Below are 12,972 nucleotides of genomic sequence, written 5' to 3'. Positions count from 1 at the left end.
GTTAAACTCCTTTAAAGAATTAACAGCATTCACAAAACTACATTTATACAAAAGTTCACATACATTTCTAATTTTAAAAAATACAGCCTATTATTACAGAGTGAAGTAAGCCAGAAAGAAAAACACCAATACAGTATACTAACGCATATATATGGAATTTAGAAAGATGCTAACAATAAGCCTGTGTACGAGATAGCAAAAGAAACACTGATGTATAGAACAGTCTTATGGACTCTGCTGCAGAGGGAGAGGGTGGGAAGATTTGGGAGAATGGCATTGAAACATGTACAATATCATGTATGAAATGAGTTCCCAGTCCAGGTTCAATGCATGATACTGGATGCTTGGGGCTAGTGCACTGGGACGACCCAGAGGGATGGTATGGGGAGGGAGGAGGGAGGAGGGTTCAGGATGGGGAACACATGTATACCTGTGGCGGATTCATTTTGATATTTGGCAAAACTAATACATTTGTAAAGTTTAAAAATAAAATAAAATAAAAATACAAGATAAAGCTATTACAAATAAATAGAAGGAAAAAAGCACAAAACTACCAAAAATACATTCCTTTTGCCCTTGTATCAATATTAACTTTTTCTACATAGAAGAATAGCACTATTTAAGAGCCAATAATGAACATTTGTTTTCATGGAATACACACAGAGATGACACTATTCAAGGGACAGCCTAACAATGAAACTGTTCAGACATCAGTCACCACCCTCCTCTGCCTTTCTTGTACTTCACTCCTCACTTAAAATGAAGTCACTTACTGATCCAACGTGAACCCACGATTAGAAAGCCCTCTGAAAATGGAGCAGCTATGTAATAAACAAATACATAAACACCAAATGTGAACACAAGATATACATTCACACAAGGAACACTGCTGAATGACATATTCTGGTTGTTCAGTAATTCCAAATTTGGAAAGTTTTTATTAAAACTAATTCAGAAGTAATTACACCTAAATCTACTGAAACAGCCCTGAGAGAGGATCTCATTAACCTGGGGATGAAATACAGATGGCTATTTCCCCTCCCCAAGCGTCTTCCAGAATTTCCACAGCATGTGTATTTTGACAAAGTTTTCCAAGTGATTCGGATACATATCTGTTTTGTACTCTCTGTTCCAATTTCAAGATAAAAAGGAAGTAGTCAAACAGGAGATGGCAAGAGTGAACATTGACATTTTAGTAGTCAGTGAACTAAAATGGACTGGAATGGGTCAATTTAACTCAGACGACCATTATATCTACTACTGTGGGCAAGAATCCCTTAAAAGAAATGGAGTAGCCATAGTTAACAAGAGTCCGAATCAAAAACGACAGAATGATCTCTGTTCGTTTCCAAGGCAAACCATTCAGTATCAGGGTAATCCAAGTCTAGGCCCCAACCACTAATGCTGAAGAAGCTGAAAGTTGAACGGTTCTATGAAAACCTTCAAGACCTTCTAGAACTAACACCCAAAAAAGATGTCCTTTTCATTATAGGGGACTGGAATGCAAAAGTAGGAAGTCAAGAGATACCTAGAGTAAGAGGCAAATTTGGTCTTGGAGTACAGAATGAAGCAGGGTAAAGGCTAACAGAGTTTTGCCAAGAGAACACGCTGGTCATAGCAAACAGCCTCTGCCAATGACACTCCCATTCTACACATGGACATCGCCAGATGGTCAATACTGAAATCAGACTGATTATATTCTTTGCAGTCAAAGATGGAGAAACTCTATATAGTCAGCAAAAACAAGACTGGGAGATGACTGTGGCTCAGATGATGAACTCCTTATTGCCAATATCAGACTTAAATTGAATAAAGTAGGGAAAACCACTAGACCATTCAGTTCAGTTCAGTTCAGTCGTTCAGTCGTATCCGACTCTTTGCAATCCCCATGAATTGCAGCACACCAGGCCTCCCTGTCCATCACCAACTCCCGGAGTTCACTCAAACTCATGTCCATCGAGTCAGTGATGCCATCCAGCCATCACATCTTCTGTTGTCCCCTTCTCCTCAATCCCTTGACCCCAATCCTTCCCAGCATCAGAGTCTTTTCCAATGAGTCAACTCTTCGCATGAGGTAGCCTAAGTATTGAAGTTTCAGCTTTAACATCAAGCCTTCCAAAGAACACCCAGGACTGATCTCCTTTAGAATGGACTGGTTGGATCTCCTTGCAGTCCAAGGGACTCTCAAGAGTCTTCTCCAACACCACAGTTCAAAAGCATCAATTCTTCGGCGCTCAGCTTTTATCACAGTCCAATTCTCACATCCATACATGACCACTGGAAAAACCATAGCTTTGACCAGACGGACCTTTGTTGGCAAAGTAATGTCTCTGCTTTTTAATATGCTATCTAGGTTGGTCATAACTTTCCTTCCAAGGAGTATGCGTCCTTTAATTTCATGGCTGCAATCACCATCTGCAGTGATTTTGGAGCCCAAAAAAATAAAGTCTGACACTGTTTCCATTGTTTCCGCATCTACTTCCCATGAAGTGATGGGACCAGATGCCATGATCTTAGTTTTCTGAATGTTGAGCTTTATAACCTAAATCAAATCCCTTACGATTATAGAGTGGAAGTGACAAATAGATACAAGGAATTAGATCTGATAGACAGAGTGCCTGAAAAACTATGGACAGATGTTCGTGACACTGTATAGGAGGCAATGATCAAGATCATCCCCAAGAAAAAGAAATGCAAAAAGGCAAAATAGTTGTCTGAGGAGGCCTTACAAATAGCTGAGAAGAGAAGCTAAAGGCAAAGAAAAAAAGGAAAGATATACCCATTTGAATGCACAGTTCCAAAGAACAGCAAGGAGAGATAAGAAAGCCTTCCTCACTGATCAATGCAAAGAAATAGAGGAAAAGAATAGAATGGGAAAGACTAGAGACCTTTTCAAGTAAATTAGAGACACCAAGGGCACATTTCATGCAAAGATGGGCACAGTAAAGGACAGAAATGGTATGGACCTAACAGAAGCAGAAGATATTAAGAAGAGGTGGCAGGAATACACAGAAGAACTATACAAAAAAGATCTTCACAACCCAGATAACAATGATGGTGTGACCACTTATCTAGAGCCAGACATCCTGGAATGTGAAGTCAAGTGGGCCTTAGGAAGCATCACTATGAACAAAGCTAGTGGAGGTGATGGAATTCCAGTCGAGCAATTTCAAATCCTAAAAGATGATGCTGTTAAAGTGCTGCCCTCAACATGTCAGCAAATTTAGAAAACATGTGACAAAATTAGCAACATGTCAGTGGCCACAGGACTGGAACAGGTCAGTTTTCATTCCAATCCCAAAGAAAGGCAATGCCAAAGAATGCTCAAACTACTGCACAACTGCACTCATCTCACACGCTAGTAAAGTAATGCTCAGAATTCTCCAATCCAGGCTTCAGCAATACGTGAACTGTGAACTTCCTGATGTTCAAGCTGGTTTTAGAAAAGGCAGAGGAACCACAGATCAAAGTGCCAACATCTGCTGGATCATTGAAAAAGCAAGAGAGTTCCAGAAAAACATCTATTTCTGCTTTATTAACTATGCCAAAGCCTTTGACTGTGTGGATCATAATAAACTGTGGAAAATTCTGAAGGAGATGGGAATACCGGAACACGTGACCTGTCTCTTGAGAAATCTGTATGCAGGTCAGGAATCAATAATTAGAACTGGACATGGAACAACAGACTAGTTCCAAATCAGGAAAGGAGTATGTCAAGGCTGCATACTGTCACCCTGTTTATTTAACTTCTATGCAGAGTACATTGTGAGAAATGCAGGACTGGATAAAGCACAAGCTGGAATCAAGATTGCCGGGAGAAATATCAATAAATTCAGATATGCAGATGACACCACCCTTGTGGCAGAAAGCAAAGAACCAAAGAGCCTCTTGAGGAAAGTGAAAGAGGAGAGTGAAGTTGGCTTAAAACTCAACATTCAGAAAACTAAGATCATGGCATCTGGTCTCATCACTTCATGGCAGATAGATGGGGAAACAATAGAAACAGTGAGAGACTTTATTTTCTTGGGCTCCAAAATCACTGCAGATGGTAACTGCAGCCATGAAATTAAAAGATGCTTACTTCTTGGAAGAAAAGCTATGACCAACCTAGATAGCATATTAAAAAGCAGAGACATTACTTTGCCAGCAAAGGTCTGTCTAGTCACAGCTATGGTTTTTCTAGTAGTCATGTATGGATGTGAGAGTTGGACTATAAAGAAAGCTGAATGCTGAAGAATTGATGCTTTTCAACTGTTGTGTTGGAGAAGATTCTCAAGCGTCTATTGCACTGCAAGGCGATCCAACCAGTCCATACTGAAGGAAATCCGTCCTGAATATTCATTGGAAGGACTGATGCTGAAGCTGAAACTGCAATACTTTGGCTTCCTGATATGAAAAACTGACTCACTTGAAAAGACCCTGATGCTGGGAAAGATTGAAGGCAGGCAGAGAAGGGTATGACAGAGAATGCGATGGTTGGATGGCATCACCAACTCAATGGACATGAGTTTGAGTAAGCTTCAGGAGTTGGTGATGGACAGGGAAGCCTGGCGTGCAGTAGTTCATGGAGTCACAAAGAGTCAGACACAACTGAGTGACTAAACTGAACTGTTCCCCACTTACCTGAAAAATTACCACTCTGGAGAATTCTTCCATGGAGGGGAAATGAGACATAATTATGTCACCATGGCCATCATATCCACATACAGTCCTGGGTACTTTACATGATTCATTTAATCCTGACAACAAACCTGAAAGTCTTTCCCACAACTGAGGCTGCAAGGCTAAAAAACTTGCCTAAGGTCATAGACCTACAAATGGAAGACAAAGAATTCAAATCTGGGCTCAGCTCCAAAGTCTGCACTCTTTCCTCCCCACACACTGCTTCAGAGTTACTGTGAACCTTCTTCCCTCCAACCATTTGTCATCATTGCCTCAGTCCACACATTTTTGGGGTGCTGTCCAAGACTTTTAAAGACTCAGTCCCTAGCTTCTGCCCTTGAAAAAAGAAGCAACTTCTTAACCACAGTATGATCAAAAGTATCAGATCATCCATCTTAGATCAATCAGAATCTCACCTCACTATATAAAACCAGAAGGGAAAGAAATTTATATTTACACCTGGGGACTTAAAGAGAAACATTGTGTTTAAAGGTAAAGCTTAGCACACTCCAGTATCGGGCATGACCTGAAGTCGAAGCAGGAGGGGTGGGTAGGTGACCTCCATGGAGCTTCATGTAGTGAAGAGAATGAGTAAGACGAGCATCAGACAGAAGAGTAAAAGCCAAGAGACTGAAAAAACACAGACCACCAGGGCACTACTCATTCCTCCTGCTCTGATCCACTGTTCGACCAGGGTCCCATCAGGCCTTTGCCTCCTTCCTGAGTAGGCCAGAGATATCAACTGAACAGCCTTCCCACAGCAGTGTCCCACTCCAGGTGGCCAGGCAGGAGTACCAGACCAGTGTTTTCTCCTGGGATATTGACACAGCAGCCAAGTTTATTGGCTTTGGGGCTGCCACGGTTGGTGTGGCTGGCTCAGGGCTGGCACTGGAGCACTGTTTGGCAGCTTGATCATTGGCTATGCCAGGAACCCATCTCTGAAGCAGCAGCTCTTCTCCTAGGCTCTTTTGGGCTTTGCCTTGTCTGAGGCTGTGGAGCTCCTCTGTTTAACGGTTGCCTTTCTCATCATCTTTGCCATGTGAACCTCCACGGAGGTCACCTACCCATCCCTGCTGCTCCAGGCCATGCCTGGTGGTGGAATGTGCTAAGCTTTACCATTAAACACAATGTTTCTCTAAAATAACAAACAAACAAACAAACAAAACACACACAAACTGAACTCCTAACAATAAAAACAAAGAAAATACATCTGCAGCAAACTTATAAGCCTCATGTATGAGTACTTCAACTGCCACTTCCATAGACAGTGCTTCATGTGGACAGTGCTTCTCATTCTATCTGCCCTACCTTGAGTTAAATGGCAGCTTAGTATAACTAAAAAAAAACAGTAATTTTGACCAATGTGAGATATACTATTCATTTTTCTTAGCCACTAAATCAACTATGTGCATGCTGATTTCTCATAAACTCTTGAAAACTCATTTCCATGTGAAAATGGCTCTAATGCTCCGCGGTCCATGGGATTTTCCAGGCAAGAATACTGGAGTGGGCTGCCATTTCCTTCTCCAGGGGATCTTCCCAACCCAGGGATCGAACCCGGGTCTCCTGCATTGCAGACAGACGCTTTACCATCTGAACCACTAGGGAAGCCCAATAAATACTTAGTATACATTAATAATAAATGTTTGCTTTCTGGACCCAATAACCAGGTGTAATAAACAGACCTTTAGAGTATTTGGAGGCGAGGTCTTCTGCTAAAACCAGGGTGGCCTGGAGATGTCGGCACCTAATGGCAAGGTCCCCCTACCTTGTTTTGACTTGACCTACCTTGTTTTTCTTGCCTCGGGGTTCACTTAGAGCCAGTTCATCTTGAAGGAGCTCGACCCTTTTGGCAAGCTGCAGATTTCGGAATGTCAAACTGTCCATTTCCTGCTGCAGTTTCCTCAGTGATTGATCCTTCATTTTCAGCTGTTCCTACATCAATGTGAAAACAGACCATTCCTTGTAATTTAGTCTTAACATTTAAAAACAATGAAAAAAAATTTTTTTGTTTCACCAAAATATAATCAAAACCTCTTTCTTTAAGGAATTAAAGTTATATGTTTATCATTCTAGTTCCTATGTTTTTTTAGCTCTGTTTGGTGACAATTTCATTTTCTGGTCCAATCAAGCAAATTTAAAAATAAAGCTAAAGAGTATACTACTGAAGTAACATTGATCAACTTAAATATCCACAACAACACGCTTTTATATAATGTTGTTATTCATGTGTTTGGTGGTGAGGAGTCACAAAGTCTGAGGCTACAATTTTATAAATTTGAAATTTTAATGAGAACCTCAGACTCACTGATGATGCCCTTCAGGTAAGCAAGAATGGAAGAAATATATTTGTATTCACTTTTTCCTATAAATTCTCCTTGAATTTAAGTCAGTCAAAATGAAGTCTTTTCAATACTCTTTAACTTTAAATTATTCTGATCTGTCAAAGACAAAAATCAAATCAAACAAAAAATCTTTGTTATTATCCTAACAAAGAATATTCTCAGTTCACTTTAAAGTGAAAATAGGAACAAAATCTAAAATGTAAACAACACGTCTTCTACTGACCACGCTGTACTGTGTATATCACAACAAGGTAAGAAAATGGGAAACGAGAAATATTTAGTTTCACTCTATTTTTAAAAATAATATTATTCTAACTATATTTTCCTTACGACATTCTGGTAACTTTGTGTTCACTCGTAATCAAACACAAACGGCTATACACTACCATAAACTGAAAGATCTGTACATTTACTTTACCTTCATTGAGAAACCACTATAAAGCTAAGAGAGGTCAAGTTTTAATGAACAGGGGATTTTTTTAATTGGAGGATAATTGCTTTACAATGTTGTGGTGGTCTCTGCCATACATCAACTGAATCAGTCATAAGTGCATATATATCCCGTCCCCCTTAAGCCTCCCTCTCCCACTCCATTCCCCGCTCCCGGTTGTCAGTAGAGCACCAGGCTGGGCTCCCTGTGTTTTAGAGCAGCTTCCTGCTAGTTACCTATTCTACACGTGATAGTGTATATATATGTCAATGCTACTTTCCCAATTTTGAATAGTGGATTTTGAAACAGCAACCTAAAAACGAGAGCCTAGTTCTGCAATCTGCTGACATTATTTGCATGTTGAGGGCATAGCTAGAGGGGTAGAATATGTTTTCATTAAAGAGAAAAAAAATTTCCTTTTTTATTTTTTGTTTACTAAGTCCTTAATGTTTGCTTGAAGTTCAATGGTAAACATAGGCCCAGCCCATGTCCAAATTATTTTATATTTCAATTTAAGGAAACTCAAATCAATAAATGCTCATTGCATCTAATAACTCACTGAAGATACAAATCTAATATAATCAAAATGCTGACTGTAATGCACAGTTCAATTAAAAGTAATCTCTTTACATCCTTATAATTAATTAATCACTAGGTGACTAATATTCCCCATTAACCAATCATTGATTTCGGAAGACATCCATCCCAATCTCTCTATAAATCCTAGTTCCTGCAATGACAGTGATGACAGTGGCATGTGCCCGCACAGGGTCGTTGTGAAAACTGAGAACACGGGTGCAAGGTGCTGAGTGCAATGCCTGCCTGACACACGGCGAGCATTCAGTGAGAGGGCCTGCTGTCACCATCACCACCACAGCTGCTACCAGCATTAATCAGACACAATCAGCCACAGGAGGGTGTGAAACACCAGTGCGGGCGACTAAGATGAGTTCGGAAATACTTTCTCCAGGGGTAGGTTTTAGACATCATAAGGAAATAGATAATGATCAATTTCTTCAGTGATTTAAACAAAACAGTAACTTAGCTAACAAATTCTGACTATTTATCATCTCAGCTTAAGTGCAGAGAGCGTAGGGTAAGGTACTCTGACCCATCTCAGCCCCGAGTCTGTGCAACAACACCCAAGGAGGGAGCTCTCCTCAAGAGACAGAGGGGACTAGAGAAGGGTCCAACACTAGCCAAGTGAAAGGACTCATCTCACGATCCTGGTGACTGTTCGTGTGTCACTGGTCGCGGGCTACTCCAGAAAGACAGAAAAGTAAAGGGACTCCTAAGCCCTTTTTTCTGAAGAGGGAGCAAGGGAGGCAGTGAAAGAATGAGGCAGGCAGTGTATTTTACTGAAACTTGGCCAAGAAGGAATCCATATCCTAGAATCAATTTATCCAATTAAGAATATCACTAAGCAGTATCTGTGCCTCCCTGGTGGCTCAGATGGTAAAGAATTTCCCTGTAATGTGGGAGATCTAGGTTTGATCCCTGGGTCGGAAAGATTCCCCTGGAGAAGGGAACTGTAACCCACTCCAGTATTCTTGCCTGGAGAATCCCATGGACAGAGGAGTGTGGCAGGCTATATAGTCCCTGGGGTCACAAAGAGCTGGCCATGACTGAACAACTAACACTTTCAAGCAGTATTTATTACATGTCTGCTAAAATGAGGTAGAAACAAATTCTTCTTCTCCCATCATATTTCTCCTCTCAATTAAAGGTGCTGATGGATCACTCAGTCATCATTAACACAGGTTATTACTATTAAACAGCTCAACCCAAAGCAAGATTAATGCACTAAATGATTCACACTTTCAGACCCATTTATCAGGGGACAATCTGCTGAATGCTAGGGATATAAACATGAGTATGACCCAGTCCCTGCAGAGTGCTGTCAGATCAAGCCAGATAAGAAGCCCCATTTGTCCTGATGAGTTTAGCTATGAAAGAAGCTGGGTATGAGAGAAATGCATTAGATGCAGTCCCATAAGACATTTTTGTAATCTCCAGCTAAGAAGTCAAAGCACATCACATTCATACCTAAATGAGTAAGAAAGTTAAACACACAAAAAAAAATTCGATTACCCTCCCCTATCCCTAGTGAATCAGTGTCAGAGTTGGGAATTTAACCCACAAAATGGGCTGAATCCCCTGCTGTAAGCTTCACTAAACACTAATCTAACTCTCACAACACAAACAGTAGCCTACCTTCAAAGCAGCAGAATTCGCTTGTTCATCCACGACACCTTTCTTCAAGACCTGATTCTGAGCCCGAAGCTGAAAACAGAGGAAGTAATAATTAATTTTTAATATAAAGCAACCACTTACAGCAAGGAAATCACTTACCATCACTTTATAGGAATCTGTACACTGAGTAACTATCAGCTCACATACAAATGAGCCCTCAAGAGGAAAGCAGAGACAACCAGCGTGCCATTCTACAAATAAAGACATAGAGGCTGAGATGCCCAATGATATAAAACTAAACAATGCAAAATTAAGACTAAAATCCAGGTCTCTTGACCTCCCATGTACATGGTTCTTTCCATGAAACCAATCACCTCCCTAAATAAAAACTATACAATAAAAAAATATATATATACAATATACAATAGGGTATTAAGTATGCCATTTTCCTTATAACTCTGACATACCATTCACCTGTAAAATACATACAACTGGACTAAGTATGGAATAAGAATTCTACAGAGAACCAAACTATAGGGCATCAACACACCCAGCAGGATACTGTGCCTAATATTAGCCATGCAACTATCACTCACTTCAGCCTCAGGAAGGGAGGACTTACAATCAGGCATCAGCAGAAGCAGTGTACAAAAGCAACTGAGAAGCAAGTTTAATTCAGAAATTAATAACAATAGCAGCTAGCATTTGAATGCTCATTCCTAAATACTTTACATGTAATGTACTACCTCATCAATCCTCACAACCCGATGAAACAGGTGCTATAATTACCACCACTTCACACGTGAGCAAACTAAGGTACAGAGAAGGTAAGTGGCAATGCTGAGAATCAGACTCCAGTAGTTCTGACTCCAGGCATAATGCCGTTTAGACAATACTGGCTATTGTTTTATAAAGCTAAATATAAATGAGAACAGTAGTAGGCTGGTGAGATGGAAGAAGTTTTGGGGGAGGCAGGACTTGGGTTTCTTTTGTAGTTAACTTTTTTAAGTTGGGGTCGATCTTTATCTTAAAATATACAAAGCAAAATTATACAGCTTGATGAATTTTTATTCATGGTTACATCTGTATCACCATCACCAGCAGGGATTTGAAAGATAAATCTTCTGCAGCAATCCCCTTCTGCAATTATCAACAAGCACAACACAGAGCACGTGCGTACAAATACACCAGCGCAGCGTAGCTGACACCAAAGGGTTACACACACACAGTCTCAGGACTCAGTATAAAGACCATGAAAGACCAGGTTCTTCTCTGAGAAACTAAATGAATGGGGTGATTTTATCCATGAGCTTAAAAAAAATATATCTATTTCTAATTCTGTGCAGCTCACATCTCTGTCTTGAAAACAGAAATGACCCTTTTCTGTGCCAAAAGAATAGGAATATTTGAATGCTAAACTTTAAACTGAGCATTTGACACTCAAGGGAAAACTGAACTAAGATTCTAAGAAAAACAGGAACACTGCAGGATATACAGTTTGAGCAAGACAGACTAAAAAGATGAGCTGCTTCTGTTTTTAGAAAGTTAGAGATCAGGGTTCACTACCACAAAAGAAGATCCAAATTTTGCTCTGTCTCGTCCTAGACAATATAAACTAGAGATACTCACTTAATCTTTTGTTATATGGACTACAAAGTGGGGCAATACACCTACCCTATCTTCATTCTTCTGAGGTTGTCGTGAGAATCAGATAAGAAAAGATATGTCAAAGCACTTTCTAAATGATAACATGCTCCACAAATAGTAACAGAGCTCTTATTAAGAGAGTAGAATCAAAGGGACAACAGATACACTTCTAGTTTGCCATATGACCAGGAGCTAACTGTGGTTCAGATCATCAGATCCTGAAAGAAGATGCTGTTAAAGTGCTGCACTCAATATGCCAGCAAATTTGGAAAACTCAGCAGTGGCCACAGGACTGGAAAAGGTCTGTTTTCATTCCAATCCCAAAGAAAGGCAATGCCAAAGAATGTTCAAACTACAGCACAATTGTACTCATTTCACATGCTAGCCAGGTAATGCTCAAAATCTTTCAAGCTAGGCTTCAATAGTACATGAACCAATAACTTCTAGATGTACAACAAGGATTTAGACAATGCAGAGGAACCAGAGATCAAATTGCCAACAACTGTTGCACCATAGAAAAAGCAAGAGAATTTTAAAAAAAATCTACTTCTGCTTCATTGACTATGCTAAAACCTTTGACTGTGTGGATTACAATGAACTGTGGAAAATTCTTAGAGATGAAATTAACAGACCATGTTACCTGCCTCCTGAGAAACCTGTATTGCAGGTCAAGAAGCAACAGCTAGAACCAGACATGGAACAACAGACTGGTTCAAAACTGGGAAAGGAGTACGTCAAGGCTATATATATTTAACTTATATGCAGAGTACATCATCATAGGCCTTCCCTTGTAGATTAGTCTGTAAAGAATCTGCCTGCAATGCAGGAGACCAAGGTTTGATTCCTGGGTCAGGAAGATTCCTCTGGAGAAGGAACTGGCAACCTACTCCAGCATTCTTGCCTGGAGAATCCCCTTGGACAGAGGAGCATGGCAGGCTACAGTGCATGGGGTTGCAAGAGTTGTACAAGATTTAGTGATTAAACCTCCACATCATGCAAAATGCCAGGCTGGATGAAGCCCAAGCTGCAATCAAGATCGCCAGAAATATCAATAACCTCAGATATGAAGATGATACCGCCCTAATGGCAGAAAGCAAAAAGAAACTAAAGAGCCTCTTGATAAAGGTGAAAGAGGAGAGTGAAAATGCTGGCTTAAAACTCAACATTCCAAAAACTAAGATCATGACATCCAGTTCCATCACTTCAAGGCAAATTGATGGGGAAAAAGTGGAAACAGTAACAGACTTCATTTTCTTGGGCTCCAAAATCACTGTGGACAGTAACTCCAGCCATGAAATTAAAAGACACTTGCTCTTTAGAAGAGAAGCTATGACAAACCTAGACAGTGGACTAAAAAGCAGAGAAATCACTTTGCCTACAAAAGTCCATATAGTCATAGCTATGGTTTTTCCAGTAGTCACATATGGATGTGACAGTTGGACCATAAAGAAGGCTGAGTGCTGAAGAATTGATGCTTTCAAACTGTGGTGTTGGAGAAGACTTTTGACGGTCCCTTGGACAATAAAGAGATCAAACCAGTCCATCCTAAAGGAAATCAACCCTGCATATTCATTGGAAGGACTGATACTGAAGCTCTAATACTTTGGCCACCTGATGCGAAGAGCCAACTCACTGGAAAAGACTCTGATGCTGGGAAAGACTGAAGGCAGGAGAAGAGGGTGACAGAGAATGAGA

At 40.3% G+C, this 12,972-nt stretch overlaps 1 protein-coding gene across 3 annotated transcripts in view; it reads right to left on the bottom strand.

Moving 5' to 3' along the window:
- Positions 1 to 12,972, bottom strand: part of PPP1R21 (protein phosphatase 1 regulatory subunit 21) — a 78,447-nt gene that overhangs the window by 55,032 nt on the left and 10,443 nt on the right. For all 3 annotated transcript variants that reach the window (XM_059891183.1, NM_001103093.1, XM_015473432.3), the window contains 2 exon segments: positions 9,652 to 9,720; positions 6,451 to 6,597 (listed from right to left, as the gene is read on the bottom strand). In XM_059891183.1, the coding sequence (XP_059747166.1) occupies positions 6,451 to 6,597; positions 9,652 to 9,720 (216 nt within the window).

The sequence above is a fragment of the Bos taurus genome, chromosome 11 (assembly GCF_002263795.3).
Source record: "Bos taurus isolate L1 Dominette 01449 registration number 42190680 breed Hereford chromosome 11, ARS-UCD2.0, whole genome shotgun sequence".
Lineage (NCBI taxonomy): Eukaryota > Metazoa > Chordata > Mammalia > Artiodactyla > Bovidae > Bos > Bos taurus.
The sequence above is the reverse complement of the archived record's forward strand: the minus strand, read 5'-3'. Positions and strand labels throughout refer to the sequence as shown.